Below are 24,268 nucleotides of genomic sequence, written 5' to 3' on the forward strand. Positions count from 1 at the left end.
AACATTTGTTCCCCCATTATTTATTTTTATTCCATATGTTCTACTCATCTGTCCATAAGGTAGATAAAAGAAGCGACAGACACAAGCTTTTCACAGTCACACAGTCACATTGTGAAAGCTGTATCATTATACAGTCATGTTCAAGAAACATGGCTACTGGAACACAGCTCCACATTTTCAGGCAATTCCCTCCAGCCTCTCTGTTACACCTTAACTAACAAGGTGATATCTATTTAATGCATAAGAATAACCTCCAGGATAACCTCTCAACTCTGTTTGGAATTTCTCAGCCATTGACACTTTATTTTGTCTCATTTCTCTCTTCCTTTTTTTAAAAATTTTTTTATTAATTTTTAAATTTGTTTAAAAAATGTAACAACAGAAACAAACATTCTTAACTTATCATTCCATTCTACATATATAATCAGTAATTCACAGTATCACATAGTTGCATATTCATCATCATGATCATTTCTTGGAACATTTACATCTATTCAGAAAAAGAAATAAAACGAACACAGAAAAGAAAAAAAAGATTATACCTACCATACCCTCGCTTTCATTGATCCCTAGCATTTCAAACTAAATTTATTTTAGCATTTGTTCCCCCTATTATTTATTTTTATTCCATATGTTCTACTCGTTTGTTGACAAGGTAGATAAAAGGAGCATCAGACACAAGGTTTTCACAATCACAGAGTCACATTGTGAAAGCTATATCATTGTTCAATCATCATCAAGAAACATGGCTACTGGAACACAGCTCTACATTTTCAGGCAGTTCCCTCCAGCCTCTCCACTACATCTTGAACAACAAGGTGATATCTACTTAATGCGTAAGAATAACCTCCAGGATAACCTCTCGACTCTGTTTGGAATCTCTCAGCCATTGACACTTAGTCTCATTTCACTCTTCCCCCTTTTGGTCGAGAAGGTTCTCTCAATCCCTTGATGTTAAGTCTCAGCTCATTCTAGGGTTTTTCTCAGTCCCTTGATGCTGAGTCTCAGTTCATTCCAGGATCTCTGTCCCACGTTGTTAGGCCTAATTTTAAGTAGGCTTAGCCTGTCCTTTGTGGGGTTAAGTTTCATATGAACAGACCCCAAGATTGGGGGCTCAGCCTATTGCTTTGGTTGTCCCCACTGCTTGTGAGAATATCAAGAATTCTCCACTTTGGGAAGTTGAATTTTCCCCCTTTCTCACCATTCCCCCAAGGGGACTTACTGTCATAGATTTTTGAGTCCATACTAGGATGGCAGATTTCATACATGATATGAGGTGTGTGTGTGTGTGTGTGTGTGTGTGTGTGTGTATGAAAGGGAAGAATCTCAGTGAAATCAATTTAGAACCTGTTTACCAAAGGTAAGTTAACCAAAATTTTTTTTTTAAATCCCCAATTCTTTTTCTTATAAACTGTTTTATTTGCACACCATACAATCCATCCTAAGTGTACAATCAGTGACTCCTGGTATAATCACATAGGCATTCACCACCACAATCTATATGAGAACATTTCAGTTTCTTCCAAAAAGAAAGAAAGAAAGAAAGAAAGAAACCCATACCCTTCCCTTATATCTCCCTATTATTGACATTTAGCTTTGGTATAGCGCCTTTGTTACAATTAATGAAAGAATATTAATTACAGTATTACTGTTAACTGTAGACCTTAATTTGCATTAATTATATTTTTCCCACATACCACCCCATTATTAAAACCTGTAATAGTGACATACATTTATTCTAGTTCATGTAAAAACTTTCTTATATTTGTACAAATAACCACTGTCATTGTCTACTCTAGGTTTCACTGAGTTATACAGTCCCAATTTTTATACTCTTATTTTTCTTCTGGTGATATACATGGCCCTAATCTTCCTCTTTCATCTGTACTCAGACTCAGCTTTGTTAATTACACTTACAGTGTTGTTACCCACACATACTATTGTGCTATCCATTTCTGAACCTTTACAATCAACCTTAGAAAACATTCTATAGTCCTTAAGCATCAGTTGCCCAGTCTCTACTCTCTATCTCCTGATAATTATGCTCACAAATTTAACTCTCTTATTTCACTCAACATAATGTCCTTAAGGTTTGTTCATGTTGTTGCACGCATCATGACTTCTTTCCTTCCTGCAGCTGCATAATATTCCATTATATGTATACACCACATTTCACCCTTCCACTCATCAGTAGGTGGACCCTTGGCCCCCCTCCATTCATTGGCAGTCGCCAATAATGCCACCATAAACACTGGTGTGTAAAACATCTATTCATGTCCCATCTTCCAAGTATCTACCTAGTACAAAACCCCAGTTCTTTTTTTTTATTGTGAAAAATAACATATACAAAAAAGCAATATATTTCAAAGCATACCACAATAATTAGTTATAGAACAGATTTCAAGAGTTTGGTATGAGTGACAGTTTCACAATTTTAAGTTTTTTTCTTCTAACTGCCCCAAGACACTGGAGACTAAAAGAAATACCAATATAATGATTTAACACTCATTTGTTAAATCCTGTCTTCTCTGTTATAACTCCACTGTCTCCTTTGATCTTTCTCCCAATCTTTAGGGGTGTTTGAGCTATGCCCATTCTAACTTTTTTATGTTGGAAAGAACTGTCAATAATATGGGATAGGGGGATGGAACTAGTTGATGTTCTAGAGAGGCTGGCCTCTCTGGGCTTCGGGACTTATCTGGCCTTAGAACCCATCTGGAGGCTGCAGGTTTCTGGAAAGTAATCACAGTGCATGGAACCTTTGTAGAATCTCAGATAAAGCCCTAGGTGTTGTTTAGAGATGGTAGGAATGGTTTTGGTTGGGGGTTGGCAGACCATGTTAAATAGCAATATCGAGCTGAAGTTTGCGTAAGAGTAGCCTCCAGAGTAGCCTCTGGACTCTATTTGAAGTATCTCAGCCACTGATGCCTTATCTGTTACACTTCTTTTCCCCCATCTGGTAAGGCAGGCATTGTCGATCCCACGGTGCGAGGGCCAGGCTCATCCCTGGGAGTCATATGCCGTGTTGCCAGGGAGACTTTCATCCCTGGATGTCATGTCCCATGTAGGGGGGAAGATAATGATTTTACTTGAAGAGTTGGGCTTAGAGAGAGAGACCTCATCTGAGAAACAAAAGTGGTTCTCAGGAAGTAACTCTTAGGCATGCCTATAGGTAGGCTTAGCTTCTTTGCTACATAAATAAGAAGCCCCAGTTCTTAATGATATGATGTACAGTCGTTATATCTACAGACACAAGAGGAAATTGTGATAATTGACTGAATTATTTTTTTCCTCAGGTAGAAACTGACCACATAGTGGCAGCTGTGGGCCTAGAACCCAATGTTGAATTGGCCAAGACTGGGGGACTGGAAATAGATTCAGATTTTGGTGGCTTCCGGGTAAATGCGGAGTTGCAAGCACGTTCCAACATCTGGGTGGTAAGTGTGCCATAGCAGGACCAGGCGCAGTTCACATAGCCCAGCTTGTGAACGAGGCTGCCTGGTGGTGTGCTAAAGCTCCTCGACAGTGTAACCAAATAGGGTAAACATGTTTGGAGACTGAGGGTAGACAATAAAAACTTGCAAACTGCTTGATTTATAAGGTCAGAGATGACCGCTTGCTGTGAGCCGGTAGACAGTGACCTAAACGATGTACCTGTAGGAGGAGAGCGCTTCCTATTCCGCTGAGTGAGTGCCGGCCATTGGCACAGCACCCAGCAGTCATGTGCATGGCATTCAGAATTCTCTGCTCCTCCCTGGGCTTGAACTTGAGACCCACAAGTGGAGGATGAAGCAATTTTATAATCCCTAGAAAGAAAAATTATTCCATTTTCATTTTTCTCTAGTACTATTTTTAGTTATTTTTAAAAATCTATTCTGACACAAACAAGACTATAGAAGGAGAGAACCATGAGGTAATTTCCCCATTGTTAGATCATTTACAAGTGTATTGTGTTTGATTACGGACTCTGCAACTAAAAGCATAGGAAACTTGGAGGGGGGTTTTCTTTGGCTTGAAGCTTTTTTTTTTTTTTAAGATAAAGTGTGTATGTGTGGGGTTTTTTTTTTTTTTTTTTTTTGCTTTATTTTGTTTCTTTTTTTATTTGAAGTCTTCCTCAGGAAAAATTAATCTCCCAAGAAGGTTATCACATAATAAAGGAGGGTGGAGCACCTAATAAATCCACCCAAGCAACCAATCTGTAGCTATCTCCCAATTGACATAATTAGCATTTTGCAGGAAAGAGTAGGTATACCGGATAATTACACAATATATCTTCGCTGGGAGCAGCAGCTGGGGCGGCTCCTGGCCGGGCAGCGTTAGTTCTCTGGTGGGTCCGCAGGTGGCGGTGGAAGGTGGAGGACTGGCGGTAGCTTCTCCCGCAGAGGGAGCACATGTAGGGCTTCTCTCCAGTGTGGATTGTGTGTGTGTTTTTAACCTGTAATGAAAGTATTTACGTGCTCAGTATAGAAAACATGGACAAAAAGGAGAAAGGGGAAAATCACCGGTAGTGACCATTATTATTTTGGTGTATTTCCCTCCCTTTGTTTTTGTTTGTTTGTTTGTATGCTGTATGGGGGGGTCACATTTCAGTATTTTTCCATATGAGTATCCCATTATTGCAGCAACATTTATTTGTTGAATTTTTGATTGTTTGTTTTGCTTGTTTGTTTTTTGGGAATTGGATGGACCGGGAAGAGAACCCTGGTCTCCCTCATGGTAGATGAGAATTTTACCACTGAACTACCCTTGCACCCCCTCCCTTCGTTTTTTATTTTTATTGTGGTAGCATACTTGCAATATAAAGTTTCACATTTTTCCTTCCTTCCATTTTCTTGTGCATAGGTTTTTTCCCTTTGTTTTACATGGTCATAGTGAATATATGTTAAGATCTGTATTCTGCTTACTTAACTTCATAATGTGTTTTCAACATTTTCTTCAGACTCTGTAAACAGTGTAATGACTGTATACCATTAAATGGATTTCACAGTTTGCTTTGCCACTGCTCACTTGTTAAATTTTTAGATTACTTTTGGCATTGGAATAGCCACAAAGATGAATGAAAGGTTAGAGAACTCAAATACCACGTCCTTCATGAAGCCCTGTTCACCCTAGCTGAGGTGTTCTCTGTCTCTGAAACATTTAACTCACTTAATCTGTGCCTCTCTTCTTTTTTTTTTTTTTAACTTTTGATTGTATAATATATACAAAGCAAAGAAAGAAAAAAAGCAATAATTTTCAAAGCATTCTTCAACAGATAGTTACAGGACAGATCCCAGAGTTCATCATGGACTATCATACAGTCCTCTCAGATTTTTCCTTCTATCTGCTCCAGAATATAGGAATGTGCCTCTTTTTTGGCACATTATCTTTTTACATAGTGTTGTCATTTTGAACAATGCTTTATCTTCCTCTACTAGGTTATAGGCAAGGTTCTTATCAGTTTCATCTCTACAACCCAGACAGCATAATGCTTGGTACATAGTAAGTATTCAGCAAATGTTTATTGAATAAATGAATGCTGAGTGACAAAAAAATTATTTTGGAAGATTTATAGGTGAGGGGCAGTCAAATCTAAAAACTAGTTCCTGTGTATAGAAAAGAATTTTCTACAAATTATGGTTATTAAATATCCTGTGTCTGCTAATGGCCGAATGAGAAGAAATAAGTTTAAGCTGAAGCACAAATTATTTAGGTTCGTTTTATGATGACATAGAATAATATTTTTTTTTAAATTTCAACTGATTTTGATAGTTTAGGTAGGATTCTGGCCTGTAGATGGAAAATAGTAATTAGTTAACATTGCAAAGTTTTATTGAGCCCTCAAAGTTTATGTTTTCTTTAACTTGCTTTTTAATCTAGTGTTCTTGTTATTTGTTTGTTTTCAAAGGCAGGAGATGCTGCATGCTTCTACGATATAAAGTTGGGTAGGAGGCGGGTTGAGCACCATGATCATGCTGTTGTGAGTGGAAGACTGGCTGGAGAAAATATGACTGGAGCTGCTAAGCCCTACTGGCATCAGTCAATGTTCTGGTAATAGTTGTGTGCCTTGGGTACTCAGTTGCTTAGAACACAGAATTTAAAGGACCAAGGTTATGGTTTGATTTCCTTCATAAAGAAAGAAAAAAATTCCAGCTCATGTCCACGCATCCTAACGTGGCCATCGGGTAAAAGATGTCTCCTTTGGCATAAGTTAGACTAGATAAATGAGTGGAGGTGGCATCATCACTTCTGGCAAAATCAGTTTGACCAACAGCAGATAGTATGAGAGTATACTCGTAAGTATAGACAGCAGGATATTTTATTTTGTCCTTTGCTGCTAACCCAAATGAACTCAAAATATGAAAAAAGGCAGCCCACTCACATGTAACCTTAAGATCAATAATTCAAAGTTAGGTGTATATGGGTAGTTCTTTTTTTTTTTTTTTTTTTTAAAGGAAAGACAGAGAGAAGGAAGGAAGGATAGAAGGAAGGAAGGAAGGAAGGAAGAAAGGGAAACATTTTTAAACATTTTCTTGTTTTATTGTATTCTGTTTCTCCGTTTTTGTTACATGGGCTGGGGCCGGGAATCGAACCGAGGTCCTCCGGCATAGCAGGCAAGCACTTTGCCCGCTGAGCCACCGCGGCCCGCCCATGGGTAGTTCTTTGAGAAGAGAAAGGTTAGCAGTGGACATCTCTGAGCACTGTGGCTGACCCTATTTGACCCTTTTTCATTTTGTTTCTTCAAAAGATGGAATGCATAAAAATTTTCAAGGTTTCAGAAGCCTCTAAACTATTGCTGTTAGGGAAATTCTCAGCTGATGGGAGTATGTTTTAGGACGATCACACACAGTTTTTTATGAGTTGGCAGCCAAAACAAACAAACAAACAAACATGAATTTCAGGGTCAACACTTAAGATATAGTTAAGATAACATAATCTGTAACTAAAAAATTACCAGTTAGGACATAGAAACAGAATCCAAGGAATTGTAGACTATTCCCTGAAGACATAAGTTCTGGGAGCTACTGCGGCCATGAAGATAACAGAATGTAGAGCACCAGAAACAAAACAGCTTGAGTATCCTAGATTACTACACAACCATGGTGTGTCTGCACCTGAAATACTCTGTGAGATTCCTAGCTTATTAAGAAAGGCATGTGGATGATAGGAATTGTTTCCAAGAGTAGTTAAGATAAAATGACCAAGTGAATGAAGATGCCTCTTTATAAATAGCCTTCCAGTCTTGAAAAATGAAGGCTAAGAGGAAATATACTGTTGGTTAATGAAATCATTAAACATTTCAAATTCTGAATTCCATAAATAAAATGCATTCTTTACGGCTTCAAAATGGCAGTTTTAGGAAAAGTTAGGATACTACAAGTGGAATCCATCACCCCCCAAATGTAGTATTGGATAAAAGCATAAATAAATTTAAGAAGATTTAGATCATTTTATGGATATGTGATGTGTACAGTGGTGTATTAAGGAAAATAAAAGCAGTTTGGGATAATCGTGTTTCTCACAATTGTCCCTTGATGCCCTGGCAGGAGAGAGATCAGTTTGACGTTTCTCTTGTTGCTAGACATGTTATGTTGTTTGGTTGGCATGAAAGTGCAGTGTCTTAGAGAACATGTACTACTGGGTCATTCTTTATAGTCCCTTGACAGAACACCCTTTTCTCTTTCCTTCCTTAGGAGTGATTTGGGCCCTGATGTTGGCTATGAAGCTATTGGTCTTGTGGACAGTAGTTTGCCCACAGTTGGTGTTTTTGCAAAAGCAACTGCACATGACAACCCAAAATCTGCCACAGAGCAGTCAGGTAAGGAAGTCCAACCACTTCTCTTGGAAGAGTGTTGAGAAGCAGTGGTCCAAATTTTCCTGAACCAAGGGGTTTCTGTATTGGTCAAAAGGAACTGTCAATGAAAGCATTTTTTTCATATTGTGCTTTAAAATAAGCCATTCTTTTGTGGTCTGAGATCGGGGAAAATCTGGTATCTGGTCAAGGCATGGTCTCAAATATTGTGGGTATCTGACCTAGACTTTGGACAGTGGCTAGTTCAATGATGCTGCTGTTTAATTTGTCTCGAGGGAATTAGGAAGACCTGTGAGATAAAGAAAACCTTAACTTTAACTGTTTTTTTGGTTCCTGCTAATCCTAGGAACTAGCACAAAAACCTTAGCTTAGGTCCTATTATCTTGCACAGGCCCTGGGCAGTGAAGAACTGGGCTGAGTAGTTCTCTAATTCTGTTTGTTGGATCTTAATGCCAGGTTTTCTTTACACGGAAGGTAACTCTTGGAATGGACTTCTCTTCCTCACACTTCTCCTTCATTAACTCTTAGGCCTTATTCTCTCACCCTTCTATGATCTTGGCTCAAATTGTTTAACCTCTGTGTCCTTTTGCCAGAAATATTTCAAGGCCAAGTTGCTCTTTAAGAAGGAGAAAGCAAGACATTATATGTATATGTAGGTCCTTCTCCTGTATAATTCTAGTATGTTACATATACTCATGCCTTAATGCTGACCTCTCCTGGGAAGTGGGTCCAGGAGAGAGACATGGGTTTTTGAAACTTCCAGGTCACTGCTCTGTCTACTGGGCAGTATTATTTGTAGCCTGGTTCTTCTCAGAAGACAAGGTACCTCCTTCCCTTGTCACCATTCCCCTCCTCCTCCTCTAGGAGGAAATTCCTTCACTATGGTTTTTCCATATGGGAAGCTGCCTTCTGTTTTGACTCAAGTGTCTCTCTAACAGCACTCCAATGGAACTTTCTGCAATGATGGAAATGTTCTATTTCTTTTGTGTCCGTTCCATTAGCCACATGTGGCGTTTGAGCACTCAGGATGTGGCTAGTGTGACTGAAGGAGCTGAATTCTTGAATATATTTGATTTTAATTTATTAAACTTAAAGATTACATGTGGCAAGTAGCTACCATACTAAACGGTGTGGTGCAGCTGTAGGATATTTTTCAGGGAACAAGAGGAAGTCTTCTTTAGTTTGAAGAAATCCAGAAACCAGGAAATAGACATAGCATAAACTGAAAATGAGATAGTAAGGGAGGGAAGTTTAAGGTCATAATGACCCAGTGCCCAGGATCTGGCAAGGAAGAGCTTTCTTTGGCTTTGACAGTAGAGAGGGGCTGGAGAAGGCCATCGTTCATTTGAGGGGGTATAGGAAAAAAAAAAAGACAAATCATCTATGAAGCAGATATCTGAAGGTATTTGCCTTGAGGATTTCCCAAGCTCATTATAACTGAGGTTTTGACTTTGTGTTTTTTTCTTGGGGGGGTGGCCACAGGGACTGGTATCCGATCAGAGAGTGAGACAGAATCTGAGGCCTCAGAAATCACCATTCCTCCCAGCACCCCTGCGGTCCCACAGGCACCCATTCAAGGTGAAGATTATGGCAAAGGTGTCATCTTCTACCTCAGGGACAAAGTAGTGGTGGGAATCGTGCTGTGGAACGTCTTTAATCGAATGCCAATAGCGAGGAAGGTAGGTGCCTGTCAGCACTCTTAAAGGATGCTGGGAAGCTGGAAAATGCTCCTGTAACTTCATCAGGGGCCCTAATAGACATTGTCCACCGAGGCCAAATTGTGCCTGTGCAGAACACAGTACAGCCTTGACTCAGAAACATTTCTTTTATACTTAAGATTTGACAGGGTGGCCTGGGAGTTGGCACACTGCCCATTTGGGGTTAATAGAAAGTTGTTCCCTCAACTCCCTCACAGTGTGATGTGGAGACTGGCCCAGGCTGCCCCCTTCTGTGGGCCTGGACTGAAGGTATGTGGAGCCAGTTAGTAACTGATTGAAACTCTGTCCCTCAGATCATTAAGGATGGTGAGCAACATGACGATCTCAATGAAGTAGCCAAGCTGTTCAACATCCATGAAGACTGAAGCTTCAGAGTGAACTGGGCAAGCATTTCACTGTCCCTGTCAGTAGGCAGGATAGGCGAGGCAGCATTTTTTATTCAGCAAACTCCTTCTGTGTGTGTGAGTGTGAATGATCAAGTCCTTTGTGCATATTTTCAACCACGTAGACAAATTCCTAATGTTCACATCACGAAATAAAACCTGATTCTTATAAATTAAATTCTGGGTTTTGTTTGTTTGTTTGTTTGTTTTTTCGGCATGGACAGACACCGGGAATCGAACTTGGGTTTCTGGCATGGCAGGTGAAAACTCTGCCTGTTGAGCCACCATGGCCCACCCTAAATTCTGTTGTCTTTTAAGAGGGTGGGTGAAGGGAGGAAAGCAATGCAGGTTAGAGAGCAAGCAAATTGGAGCAATTACAAAGTGCATGGAGTTTCTCAGCTATATATTCCCCACTCCAGACTTGCTCAGTTCCCTAGAACTTTTCTCTTGCCCCTCCAGGCCTTTCTGTGTATACTTGCTAAGACCTCTTCCTCCAATGCTTGACCCCTTTCCCTTCCTCTAGGGAAGCTCACCACCTCTGTGAAGACTCCTGGCCCTTCCAAACTTGTTCCTTGTTTATGTATCTCCCAGCTGGTCTGTGGGCTTCCTGAAAACAGGAATCATGCCTTGAATGTCTTGCTCATGGTTACATCCCTGGAGCTTAGCACAGGATCTGGCTCATGGTAGGTTTTTAGTAATCATTGTTGAACGAAAGAACAAACGGAATAAACTCTGCTTTACCTGGAACAACTCTTGTGCATGGCCCCCTGTCCTGGAACTGAACTGATCCTGCAAGGGGAGAGGAGGGAACAGAAAGGACAGTTACTGTGAGCAGAAAGAAGGGTTCAGAGCCTAGCTTTGTGGTTAAACCTGGAGACTGACTGACTTTTTTCAGGATTGTGATCCCTTGATTTCTCGACCCACTGCTCCCAAACTAGAAATCTGCCCTCTCCTAACTGTCCAAAATATGCTTTTAGGCACACCTCACTTAACAGATGATGTCCTAGAAATACAAATAAAAGTTTTGCAAATCAACTCATAGTTTTTGCATTGTTAATTACTTAGCTTTTAAAATTCAAATCATATTTCAATTAAGAGAACATTTTTAGTACTTTCAAGAGTCCTATTCTATATCTTTTTTAAAAGAGAAATTATTCCCAGTTTGGATTTTTTTTATATTGGATTTATTTAAAGGGAATTGCAGCAGTATGATGATGTCCCTTCCTAACACTAGAACAGGAGAAATCTCCACCTTAAGAATTAGCTGCACTAGAACAGGTTCTTAATATCTGTATACAGATTTCATGGGATATTATCTGATGCATGACATATCCAGATCCATATGTAGGAAATTCAGCTAGTATCCTGTGACATAGAAATTATTACACAGTAATAATTGCTACTTACAAAGATTGTAGTAAGACACTCTTATCCCTGAGTGCCTCACAAATCATTTTTAAAAAGATCATGATTTCCCTCATTTTAGTATTATGTGCAATTTAGTCTAATTTTGACAGTTGTCATATATGCTCTGTAATTGTAACTCAGTTAATTAAGATTGTTCTATTCATCTAATCAGTGTGTATTGAGTGCCTACCATGAGCCTGGTAGATGCCAGAATAGGAGGACGGATAGAACATGACCTTCTCTTAAGGAACTCCTGGTAGACAGACAGACATGCAGACCTGTGAACACCTAATTACAATATAGTGAGATGTGCCTGTAGACATACAAAGTACTATACACACATCCAAAATAGAGAGATCAACCAGAGCACCCAAACTTAGCCAACCCCTGCTGCTAGATCACTTCCAAAAGCACCACTTGGTCCATGTTTCTTCCTTGTTTAAGAATGAGCACTGACACTGGTCACCAACTACAATGACTCCCAAGTTCTCCAAAGCCTCCCATGAGCTCTGTTCACTCTGCCTGTCTGACCTTCTTTCCCATGACTTCTAATGTGCATGCACACATATACCCATCTGTTTCGTTGCCACCTCACAACTTCTGTTCATGCTCTTCACAGCTGGAATGCCAGCCCTATTCCCTTTTGCCTATCCAAATCCTACTCGAGTCCTACCATGGTGATGTGGTACCAGTTGGATGAATGTCTGTGCTGATGTCCTCTCATCTCTGAACTCCAATTGCATTTACTACCTTTGAACTTAATTGTTCTCTAATCCATTCTCTGTACATTAATGTACTCTCCCAAAATGGATTTAAGCTCTCCGAAAGGCAGAGGACATGTATTTTTCCCCCACGATAGGGACCACATGCACCAGCCTCACCCCCAAAACCCTGCCAAAGTGCTGAACAAGTCCTTGGATTCCTGTAAAAATAAGCCTCTCTTTTGTAGCCTCTGTTCTCTGTAGTTTGCGTTTATGAGTTCATCGCTTCACCCACTGCCACAACTTGCCACTTGATCCAGGGTGCATTTGATCTGTCCAGGCCCCCAAGGATTCTAGGGTCAGATTCTGTCTGAACAGACGAGCAGTGCTAGATGGGGGTTGGCCCTTGCTAGCAGGCATGCTGTGTACCTGGGCCACACCGAAGTGCAGCACAGGGCGAGCCACACCGTGTGAAGAAGGGCTGGGACTGCCAAATTATCAAGTGTTTGGAGCCCACCCACTGATTTCAGCTTCACTTTTCTTTGCCATTTTATAAATGATCTCAAGTGGTACATTGGCACAACTCCATAATGGTGCTAGATTTGCCTGGCCACCTGTAAGGCACAGCAGGAGATGTCCTGATATTTTGCAGCTGGAGAGAGGGAACACAGGGAAAGAAGTTTGTTTGATTGAAAAGGGGTCAGATTAAACCTCTTAGTGGAGGATGAGGTTAACATATGTGCTTTTTTTTTTGTTCTAATAAACAGGGCCTGTTTTAGAGACAAGAAGCTTCCATTATTGAGTGGTGCCAAGGAATCAGAAAGGGATGGGGGTGGGGAGTCCACAGTAAACTGCAGCCTACTTCCTTGAAGGAAAATCAGCAGCTTCTCAAGAGACCCATTTATACAAAAGAACTCTCTCCTCCCTTCCACCATTACCCGTTCCCTTTTCTGCACCTCTCAAGTTTGGCTGCTCTGATAACTCTTCTTTCCTCTCCTGACTCTACTTAAAGCTGGGCACACTTGCTGCCCTAAAAGTTGTTGGGACTCAATCCCAGAGCTATGCCTTCTGGGCAGAGGAGAAGGGAGAAGTCCTGCAAGGCCCAGAGGTGATGTGGGACCGCCTCTGGCCTCTTTCCCATCTTATCGGGGAATTTCTGGCGGGCACAGACCCATGTACACAAAAGCACACACAGCCCAAGCCAGTGATGACGTTCCCCTGCCTGGCTAGTTCTACAAATGGGTGTGACTGGGTCAGAGTACAGGGAGGGTCCAAGTGTTTAGATACTGGACTGCCAAGCCCTCTGTGGAAAATAGAGATCATCTCAAAATGGTCATCTGAAGAAAAGAAAAGCAGTCCCTGACATCTGAAAGCTGTCCTGGTACTGATAGCTAGGCCTTGGTGTTGCTACAAACTGGCCTGGCAGTCATACCTGGTCTCGGTGTTCTGTCAAACGTGAACAGGTTCACAGGACATCAACATCAAGGATACTCAGTGGCCATGATGGATCAAGACAGAAACAAGATCACTTCACAATCTTGACGGAACACAGACAAAAACATGAACACTTAGCTCAGACCACAAAAGTGACCAGACATCCCGCTATCCTGGCTAATATGAGTGACTATTGCTCCCTTACCTATTGCAGCCTTAGCTTTGGCTTGGTCTTCTCTCCTATTGGATGATATTTATTTAGTAAGATACTCAATTGCAGAATAGCCCCAGCTTCCTAACAGTATCTAATCCCAAGCAAAGTCTAGCTTCCTTAAATCATCCCCCAAATCACCCAAAACAAGCCAGAATCCTATAAGTCCTATCTCATACCCTCTTACCAAGATGCCCCAAGGTTCTCTAGGATGTGTATTCTCTCTTGCTACAATGAGCAATAAACCCAACTTGTTCAACCACAAGAGTGTCGCTGATGGTCTTTGACTGAAGAGCATTGATAATTTGTAGACAAATAGTCCAAATATTTTCTGAAGGACCACTACCAGGCAGACACCCCGGTGACTTTTGCCTAACATCCTTCCTTCCTAAACACCTTACCTGGTTCCATTGGAGCCTCCAAGTCCTACGTCTCAGTTGGAGAAGGCCCAAGAGTCTTGTCTGGTGTCCATGGACAGAGGTGATCAGCTCCCCAGGCAGGTTTCCACCTAGGATGTCTTGGCATTTTCAGTGTGACATAAAGATGCTTCTGGAGGGGCACCCAACATGGGTGTTGTATTTATGAAGGAATACATACATGCACAAATACATAAATGCATTTGTTGGTCAGCTAACAAACATTTACTGAGCATCTCTCTGCTGCATGCTATGGTACTTTGATAGACCTTGGAGAGAAAAAGATGAATCATCCTTGCCCTCAATGGCTTTATAATCTAGTGGTGGACACAGACAAGTCAATAGGAACTATCAGCACAACAGAAGTGTTGTGAATGTGATATGCAAGTTAGGATCGGAACCTCCTTGCCCTTCAGATTACTTTGTTTTTCTGCTTCTATCAATTCTAGATTTTTATTTCTTTGACCTAATCATGGTTCTCCCTCCATTCTATGGTTGTATCTTCTCTGCCATCACCAGGAGCAGAACGTGGATCATACTCTGCTTAGTAAAGACGATGGAAGTTGACATTCCAAAGAGATTACATATCTTTCTCTTAATTTTTCCTGAGGTCTTTCATTTTCTCTTATTCTTCTCTGAATCTCTGCAAACATCCCCCCACCCCCTGCCCCCATCTCCTTGTTTCCCTTCTCCCTGTGCTCCTTCCTCAGGTTCCAGTGGGTAGTCCCTGACCAATTTTCCCCCCCTCAAAGCTGTGATGCATGGTGGGAACAGCACTCTTCTGAATTTGAATCTTTGCTCTGCCACTCATTACCTGGATGACCTGGGGTAGCTACGTTGTTAGGCCTCAGCTTCCTCACCTCTAAAATGAGGGCAACAGACTAGATCAATTCCCCACCCACAGCTGTAACCTCCAGCTTATGGAAAAGCCTCTCAGGACTTTCTTCATCTTTCTATGGACTCAGCTGCCTTTCATCTCTCAGGACTGGAGCACATGCTAATGGAACCCAGAGCTCTTGGCAAATTTCTCCCCACCATGCCTCAGCTGTCCCTTTGGTTCAACTGGATTTACAGGTTTGAATTTTTTAGTTTGTAGCTTACGATTCTTCTTTAACTTAGCAACTTATATCTAAGCCTAGGACCCTTTGAAATTGCACTCTACCTTATTTTCTCTCCGTGTAAAATTTGACAGCCTCAAAACCGGCCTCCATGAAAGGGGACATCCATCAGCCCCTAACGGGTTGGCTTCAAACTCTGAGTTCCCTCTAGGAAGACTTTAGGGTGGGACTATTCTCAGCCATGAGCCCAGCACATATATTCCCATCCAATCATTTAGTGGCTCCTAATCCCTAACAAGCATCCCACTGCAGAGCTAATGGGTGGACAGTCACCATAACACAGGGTAGCTCGCAACTTGATGCTCAGATAAGAGCTCAGAAAACCTCCCTCATGCCATATAAGCCGGAACTCCTGAGACCACCCAGTACACCTCCTTTGCTCTCAGTCCATGACCATTTCCACACTGACCATGGCCTTGGCGGAGCTCAGCCCCAAAGTGTATGACAAGTGAGCCAGGAAGCTTGCCAGCTTCTGCACCCTGCTCTCACCTTAACGATGAAAGGAAACCGCACCTGGGGAAAGGAAGACAATCCAGTTCCACGATGGGTGGAAAGGATGCTTAGAGACCAGAGACCTCTGCCCCTCAAGAGGGAGAGGGGAGCTTTAGGCATCTCAGAGAAGGCCAGCTGGGCTGCTCCAATCTGGAACATTCCCTGGCCGGGCAGCCTCATTAACACTAAAACTCCCAGCAACTAGAATATGGGATTCTGGTCTAGGAGGGGTGATGAGATAAACCAATTCTTTCTTCCCTCCACAGAATCCAAACTAGTGGTACATGGAAAGGTTGTCCCACCCCAGCCTGGACCAGTCCAGCACCAAGTTTCAGGAGGATGGGCCACAGTGACCTCTCAGGCGATCAGCGTGGCCTAATGCAGGGGTCGAGGACAGCTCAGGGCTCAGAGTACACCGCTCTTGTCAGTCGGGCGGCACAAGCCTTCCCATGCCCCTCCCGCCGCAAACCCGTGTGCTCGCACATGCCAAGTAGTTTGGAACAGGAGGTTCCAAGAAAGAGACTCAGCTTCCCGGTGAACTCTCAGCCAACCCCGAGACGCGGAGGAGGGACGGAGTCCCTAGACGCTCTCCGTTCAGCAGGCGCTCCTGTGTGAGGTGGATAATTGCAAGAGGATACCTTAGTGGGAGCTTTGCCCAAAGTTACAAACGTGCAGCTCGCTCCGGGCATTCCCTGTGCGCCCCTGAACTGCTCCAAGCGGCCAGGCTGGAAGAGGAGCGCCGAAGTCTACACTGGGGCTTTTGCCCGCCGCTCCCCTCCCAGCTGCCCCCGGGAATCCTTTCCAGGGATCCCAGAAGCCGCCCTTGTTCTTCAAGACGTGACGCGTGGAAGGGGAGGCGAGAGCAGGAAAGAAGTGATTGTGGGGAAGTTTCAAGGGGTGTGCGGGGAGGAGGGAAGATTCTCATGAGTCAGCGGATCGGGCGCAGTGTGACTTCATTGTCCAGGAGGCCGCGGACAGGGCAGCGGCCGAGGAGCGGAGAGACGGATCCCGCGGCTGCCTGCGCGGGGCATGGCGCGGGGCGGGGCTGGCGGCTGGCTAGGCCGCTTGGGGCTGAGGGGGCGAGGGGAGGGCGCGCGGGAGCCGGGAAACCTCCTGCAGAGGAATCGACCTCAACCCTTCCCTCGGCCGAACGCCACTTCCCGCGGCCGCCGCCCAAGACCCCGCGCGGCGCGCGCTCCGCCTGTAGGTGGCGCTTCAGGGGCGCCCGGGGCGCAGGACTTGGGGTGGGGAGCTGAGCCCCACGGGGAACCGGAGATTTGGAAGATGCACGAGCCGAGAAGGAGATGGCGAGGGAAAGGTGTGTGGCAGAACCCCCGGTGCCCGAGAGAAGGCCGCATTTCCACCCAAGCGGCTGGAGAGTCAAGAGAGCAGGCCCGCCACGTGCGCCCACGGTGTCGGACCCACTCGTGCGCGCTTCTTAATAGTCCCTCGGGCCACCTCCCGGGCCCCTGCAGAGCTGGGGGCCGCTCTTAATGTCCGCAAAGGGATGGTGGTTTATGGGCCGTCTTTTCTCTCCTGGGACGGAGCTCTTTACCCGTGGGCAATAGAATGGAAACTCTGAGTCACGTCTCGAGCGTTGGGGGGTGGGTTTCCCTGAACAGCCACTCTCAAGCCTGGCTCCCTTGAGACCAAAAATGCATCCCCAGCCCGGGGTTGCAGACTGTGGCCAGGGTTGGGGCCCAGTCTGGAACCAGGGCTTGGCCAAGATGTCATTCCTGTATTCTGCAGTGATAGAAGAAAAAAAACAAAAATAAACAAACAAACAAAAAAGCCAAGAGGCCCACCTGGGGCTCAAACTTGCAGCCTTGGCCTCACTAGTTAGCTTTGTGTCCTAACTCCTTGCTGGCTCTGAGCTCTAGAAGCCACGATGTTGTTCACCTACCCCGGTGGTGGTTCACGGTTATGAGGTGGCTGTTTAGTTAGCATATTGAGAATATCAGGGCACAAAAATAACCTGTGGCCAGACACCTTTGAGCTGAAAAAATAAAGTTGGTAGCAGCTCCGACCTCACCCTTTCCAGAGGTTAGAGTGGCCATTCCCATGATACAATGCTACATATAAACATAGGGGCAGAGAGTGTGTCCTGCTTTTCTATGCCAAGAAATAAAAGCTGTGCACTGTACTCGGGTGCCTCTTCTCCCGGGTCAGTTAGCCCAGCTCTCCTGCTTTCAGGGTGTCCTGAGCCATCTGAGAAAGTTATCTAAGGATTTTCCACAAAGAAGAGGAAAGGGGGGAGGGGGGACCCAAAGGATCATAAACGTTCCCAGGTTTCACTTGTGCCAGGAGAAATACCGTGTCTCCCGCCCAGACCTCACGGCCCGGGCCTCCGTCCTACAGGGCGGTGCCCAGCTATTCCTGGAAACTCCCTCCTTTCTACTAACCTCCCTCCTCAAGGTGTCTCCTCCCAGAGCACGACCGAGGAAAAGGATCAAATTGGCAAAGCTTGGTGGCCCCAGTCCCCTCTCTCTGTCTCCAGTCTGACCCGCCGTCCTCAGCCTGCCCTGTCCCTTGATGCCCCAGTGCAGGCTTCATCTCCCAGGGCAGGGCCTGAGCTCTGACCTCTCCCTCACCCTGGCCCTGCACCCCACTAGGTGTCTGGGAGTGGATCTGATATATTAATTTGTGTTAATGTGATAATGGACGCTAATGGGGTCACGTGCCAACCACAGGGCCAAGTTCTAGGCCGGCCTCACAGCCTTAACCCCAAATCCAGGCAGCAGCGGGGATGGGAATTTCAGGCTGACTAATCACCGCAGCCGGCGGGGGGCGGAGTGGGAAGAACCGAAGCCCTGGGATGATCCCAGGGTGCTGGTGCGCCCAAGTGGCTGCCTCTGCTTCGGTTTCAGTTTCATCCTTGGCTGACACTTCCCTCCGACGAGTGGGATTGCTTTGGTTTCTCTCCAGCCCCTCTCCCCTCCCCAGCCATAACCCCTTTTGGATTTCCAGTTTCCCTCAGCCAGCCCCTCACGTCCTGAGGGGAGAGATGGGAAGATAATTTGGCAGTGATGAAGAAAAACTTGTACACGTAGACACCCACAGACGCATGGGCTCACATACTGCTTTGCAGACACACATGCACACGCCCTCTGCAGACACATGCACGCATGCGGGGCTCTCTCGACAGTCACATCCAGGACTCGCGCGTGTGTGCACACACACACACACACACACACACACTGCCCATGGTTACACCCTCAGTCACATCTGTGAGAGCGACACAGACACACATATAGGCGGGCGAGAGCCCACGGATACCCATTCCACACGCAGACCCACACACACTCACACACACAGACCTGAAGCAGCAGCTGAGTTGGATGGCTTCCTCAAAAGAGGGCTGGAAAGTTTGTTTGCTGCCAGTGAAGGGGCCTAGACATTCTGTGAAATGACTCATACTGCACCTTTATAGACATCAGAAGTTGCATTTTTCTGGGTTAAACAACAAAAAACAACAACATCCTTTGACCCCTGACACGTGGGGAGCAGGGTGGGGGAACTCTAGAGTTGGTGCATTCCCCCTGGGCCTCTGCTATGCCTCTGCCTACCAAACAGCTCAGACTCATCTTCGCCTCTCTGTAGGATGGGGCAATCCTGAAAAAGCAGAATCACCTAGCTCCTAGAACAGCTTCTTGGCAGGATGTGAAGGGGTGAAATTGGGGGATAAACGAATCTCCTCATAGCACCCCACACACTCATCCCCTTCCCCCGGCTTGGGTGACTGGGATCAGGCCTTGTGCCCCCACCATGGTGTCATGCCCTTGATCTCTCCTCTTATTCGAGCACCATAATGTATGGAGCCATCTGCGATGTGACTGGGGCCCATCTTAGGAAGGAATGTGGGCTTGATGGCTGCTTGTGCACCCTGTCACCCAACACAACTCAAGCAATGACTTGGTACCCGCCCCCGACAAGGCTGCCATGTGGCATCCCAGTCCCCCTGCACTGGACTGCTGGGGGCCTTCCCAGTTTCACTCTGAGGGCACATCAGAGGTCAAAGAGACAGGCTAACCAGACTGCTGATCCCTCTACCTCCCCTCATTGCTTCCCCATCCCTGACCCCTTCCTCCAATCCTCACCCTCCAGCAGCAGCTCCTTGGACCAAGGTCTTCCTGTGGGCCATCTGAGGAGGGGGCTTTGGGGCATCACTGGGAATCCCCATGAGGTCCCAGGGCATGGTGATGCCACCCCTCACCACACAAGACAGGTGTTGGGCTAGCAGATGTCAGGTGCTGAGGGGTTCCCTCAGGCTCCTTTAGACAGTGGCCTGAAATTTGGTGGCTGCCCCTCTGCCCTTGTCCCACAGACTTTTCTAAAGCCAAGCCCAGAGACGCCCAGGTGTTTGCCTTCATTTGCTGAATTCTGTCGGAAGCCCCTTCTTCCTTATTTTTTTCCCAAATGAACCACAGCTTTCGGTCCCCCTTCCCTACACACACACACACACACCTCCCACCAAGCCAAAGGACACTAAATCTCTGTTTCCCCAGTACCAGGGCCACTTCCCAGCTGTGTGTGTGATGGCAACAACACCTCCCAGCAGCCAATGTGCCCAGGGTTGACCTGTTGAATGTCTGCTTAGGGCGGACAGTACCATCCAGGCCCAGCCCATCCTCCTCCTCCAGGCAGCCCCCTGAACTGCTGTCCAGCTTGTCAAGAAGTGAAAGCCAGCGGTTTCCAGAGTCCAAGTCTCCTCTGAAGATTTCGTAGGGACTATCATGACGCCTAGAAGCAACAAAGGGAAATAAACCGTATAACTCTCCATTTTAATAATAGTAAACTGAGGTGGGGGATCAAGTAGCTTTCCGAGGGCCCCAAGCCAGGTGTGCTTCCCAGCCAAGGAAGCACACCAGGCAGATTCCCGCCTACAGACCCTGTGTTTTAGCCTGGGCACACCCCTCCCCTCAGGAGGTGCCAGGACAGCAGATCATCAGCCCAGGTAAGAGCAGTTGGTATAACTTGCCTCAAGGAATTCTATTTTGCAGCTACTCGACAATCTTTTTTAGCGCAAACACGCCTTAGGCTGACCAGCCCTAACCTGGGAGTTCAAAGATTTATTTTTGGTCATTTGGATTTCTAGGGCCTGGTCTTGAAGACCCAACAGATGGGAATCTGGAGTTATCAAGCACTTTAACAAAGGGGTGATTACGGCTTTATGGAAAGGATTATTGGGGGCTTCTCAACTTTACCCGGTAGGGAGGATTCCTTTCAAACCGTAACTTCTCCCAGCTTTTGAAAATGCTTCAATTCCTGAAAGTTTGATCGATAGGTGACTTTTCTGGCATATGTCTGTGGTGGAAAGTAAGGGCCATGGCTGCAGAAGCTGCAGCGTAATGGTGTTTTCTTCTGGCCCCAGGTTTGAATAGAATTTCTTGAGGCCAAGGGGGTTTTCAGAGAGGCAGGGAAGCAACCGGCCATCTTGTCTTCAAAGAACCTGGGGTGATTCGTGGAAGAATGTAGGCTAGCAGGCGCTACTTGTAAAAGGGGACAAAGAGGGGCTCAGAAAGTTGCCAAGGTGGAAGGACAAGTTGAGTGTAGATGTGGCGAGGTGACCCTGCAGTGGCTGGGAGTAGCCCGGGGGGGCCCCTCTGGTCCAGGGGGGAGCCAGGTTCTGAGAGCTGAGAGAAGGCAGTCGGGATTGGAGAGTAGGGAAGAAGGAGGACTGGAAGGAGAGAGGCTGAGAATGCATGGCTGGATGGCACCGCCTGGGCATCCATGGGCAACCCGAGAAGGGGAATTCCTGCTGAGTCAAGGAAGGAGCCATTGGCAGAGACAGCATGGTGGTGGTCAGGAGAGTGGTGAGCTTAGCCTGGCTGGGCTCACCCAGTAGGTAATTGGAAGAGCAGAGAGCCAGGTGGGAAAGGGCCAGCAGACTGGGGAGTAGCGGGGCCATCTGGGCAGGGTGGCACAGCTGACCTGGAGGCAGGGAGTCAGGAAGGTTATAAGGTTAGCCCATGACTCTCCAAGGCGAAGCTGCGCAGGTGTTTTTTTTTTTTTTTTTTTCATCGAAGAGGGTGGGGTTTGCTTTGGCAGCAGCTCCCATGCCATGGGGCTTCTGGTCAGCTTTCCCTGGCTGTGGAAGGTGGTGGTAACATATGGGATTCCCATGAGCTTTGGGCTGCATTAGAGTCAGTCACCATGAGCTAGCCATCACCGTGCTGATTCTTCTCCCTGCCCTTCCCAATTGGAAGACCTCTCCTTATGCTCTTTGTAGGAGGGATCCGCCATTACTTGTCAGCAGCTTCTGTCCTGGCTCAGACTTTTGCCGGAGAGCTGGGTTAAGAAAAGTGAAATGAGGGTGATGCTGAAGATAGCTAGCATTTATTGAGGGCTTACCAGGCGCCAGGCACTGCCATAGACGCAGGTTCTCTCATTCAGTTCTCCCCCAGCCTTGGGAGGCAGGCTTTTGGTCTCTCCAATTTAAAGAAGAGGAAAGTGAGGCCAGAGAGTATAAGTGACTTGCCCAAAGTCATACAGCTTATTAATGGTGCAGCTGGAATAGGAATTCAGGTCTGTTTGTAGTCAGAGACCACTGAACTCTTAGCAAAATGAGGTAGTGTGTGTGTGTGTGTGTGTGTGTGTGTGTGTGTGTGTGTGTGTGAGATCATTGGTGAGTTTCAAGGTCAATGTAAAGGGGGTTTAGGGATGTCTGGGTCCCACCACAGTTTTCAAAGAGGAACCTCATGAGCGAGAGGCCAGCAGAGAACTGTGGGTCTCCAGGATCTGGAATCCCCTAGGGGAATGAGTGCCCATTTATCAAAGAAAGAGAAATGGAACCCTGCTCTGGAAACTTGTTTCTGGGACTTGACTATGGATAGCAGGGAGGTTTGAGGGGCCGGTGTTCCAGTCCAGCCATTAGGTCTTTCCCTGGAAACCTGGAATCTGCAGCTGCCTTCCCTGCTATCATCCACCACCACTCCTGCCCTCCAGCCCTGTGTGGGTGGGTGGGTGGGGGGTGGCGGGGAAAGCATCCTAAGCCAAGGCTGGCGAAGCGGGCAGATGCTGGTAGCTGAGCAGGTCTCTGAACCTCAGGCCATTTGGCCACCCCCACGCCTCGGTGGGCCCTCCTCTCCCAGAGCCCCTTCCCCTTTGTCGCTCTCTGCCAAGGAGATGTCAGGGTTGAGGCCTAGCTGAGCGCCTTCCCCAGCATGTAGAGCCATAAGGAGTGAGAGTTCCCACCAGACTCTCTCCCAGAGCCTCCTAGCCATGGGACCTAGGTGGGGGTCTCCATGCCAAAGCAAGTCAGAGGTGGGGGTGGGGGAGATGGAATGGGAGACTGAGGTTCAAGAGGCATCTCAGGTAGGGCAGCCTGGCTTTGGATTGGAGAAGAGGAGGCATGAGCTTTCTCCCAGCGCCTCGACTCTGCCTGACTTTGCACCTGCTGCTGCCAGCCCTTCTACCCCCAGCCCCTCCCCTGCACTGGCCGAGTCACATCCTCCCAGCCTCTTCCCTCTCCAACCTCACCCAGCCAGGAGCTCTAGGCCCGACTTCCCTAGGAAGTCCCCGAACCTCTCTAGTCACCCCAACCGCACAATATATTTGGCCGGGATTCAGCAGTCGTTTGGCATACTGCTCTCGAATTGTACCCTTTGGGCATCTCCTGGCCTCACCCACTGCTCTGCCTGTACTCGCGCTAGGTCTGCACACAGCAGGCGCTCAATAATCTGGAGTGCAGGGCACAGGCCAAGGACGTCCGGCGAGTGGAGTTGCACGGGCCGAGGGGGCTGGACATCGCCTGCTGGAGTCCCCGGGGAGTGTATTTCTCTCCGGGGCATTGTGTGGGGGCTTCCGGCCGGGGAAGGCCCGCACAGGGAGCTGAGAGCCCCAGGGCTCGCCGAGTGCGAGGCCAGTGAGGGACGCTGGCCAGGGCAAGGGCGCGCGACGGCTCTACGGGGGTCCTCTTCTCGCCGTCCCCCCACCCCACCCCGGGGGCGAGCAGCCGCAAGGGGAAGGAGAGGCCGCGCGGGCCCCTGGCACGGCTCCCCCTGCCGTGCTGGCGACCGCGGCGGGCCGGGGGTGGAGGGGCGCTGTTTCCACCAAGACGCCTCGTCCCTCCCCCACCCCGCCCGCCCGCGGTCCCTCCCGTCGGTCCCTCCCTCCGGCTCTTCCCTCCCTCCCGCCCTGCCTCCTTCGCGCCCGCCCCAGCCGCCGCCTGCGGGGACGTGTGTGTCTCTGGTGCAATTTCCCCTTTCGCTCGGTCGTCTCAGTGCAGGGCTCCGCTGGCTCGCGCCCCCCCCCTCCCCCCGGGCGCCCCGCCGCCCCGCTGCCCCCTCCTGGCCTGGCCCTCCCCCGCGTCGACCCGGCTCCCCCAGCTCTCCACCCCACCCCCCTCGAGCTGTTTTATCAGGGGCGCCGCCGTCTCACCTGGTATTTGCATCTCGCCCTCCAACTTGCCATTGGCGGCGCGACGTGTGGGAGAGCCCTGCGCCTCGCCCGCCCGGACCAGCCTGCCCCGGCGCCGAGGTGAGTCACGGGCGCGGGGCCGCGGGGGCAGGCGGGCAGGGAGGAGAGGAGGGAGGGAGGGAGGGAGGGAGGGAAGGAGGGAGGGGGACGACGGCCCCGGCGGCGGCCGCGGGGACCG

General features: G+C 47.2%; 2 protein-coding genes and 1 long non-coding RNA gene across 5 annotated transcripts in view; 2 read left to right on the plus strand and 1 right to left on the minus strand.

The window, feature by feature from the left end:
- AIFM1 (apoptosis inducing factor mitochondria associated 1) overlaps window positions 1–10,071 on the plus strand; it is a 50,786-nt gene extending 40,715 nt beyond the window's left edge. For both annotated transcript variants that reach the window (XM_077145471.1, XM_077145470.1), the window contains exons 12-16: window positions 3,297–3,437; window positions 5,888–6,030; window positions 7,674–7,798; window positions 9,275–9,471; window positions 9,804–10,071. In XM_077145471.1, coding sequence (XP_077001586.1) covers window positions 3,297–3,437; window positions 5,888–6,030; window positions 7,674–7,798; window positions 9,275–9,471; window positions 9,804–9,875 — 678 coding nt within the window. In that variant the 3' untranslated portion in view covers window positions 9,876–10,071. The remainder of the gene's footprint in view (window positions 1–3,296; window positions 3,438–5,887; window positions 6,031–7,673; window positions 7,799–9,274; window positions 9,472–9,803) is intronic.
- On the minus strand, window positions 3,743–24,135 carry LOC143670596 (uncharacterized). Of its 2 annotated transcripts, XR_013169406.1 has the most exons (6): window positions 24,052–24,135; window positions 14,048–14,195; window positions 13,434–13,538; window positions 10,635–10,682; window positions 4,264–4,435; window positions 3,743–3,806 (listed from the first exon to the last, which is right to left on the minus strand). It is a non-coding gene; the product is annotated as an uncharacterized LOC143670596 (long non-coding RNA). The 2 variants fall into 2 exon arrangements; XR_013169405.1 differs by lacking the exon at window positions 24,052–24,135 and having other exon boundaries at window positions 14,048–14,692.
- The window catches only part of ELF4 (E74 like ETS transcription factor 4), a 37,847-nt gene continuing 37,526 nt past the window's right edge, over window positions 23,948–24,268 (plus strand). Inside the window, exon 1 of the mRNA XM_077145467.1 lies at window positions 23,948–24,150. The gene's annotated coding sequence lies outside the window, so the exon portion shown is untranslated. The remainder of the gene's footprint in view (window positions 24,151–24,268) is intronic.

This window comes from Tamandua tetradactyla, chromosome X (genome assembly GCF_023851605.1).
Source record: "Tamandua tetradactyla isolate mTamTet1 chromosome X, mTamTet1.pri, whole genome shotgun sequence".
NCBI classification, from domain to species: Eukaryota; Metazoa; Chordata; class Mammalia; order Pilosa; family Myrmecophagidae; genus Tamandua; species Tamandua tetradactyla.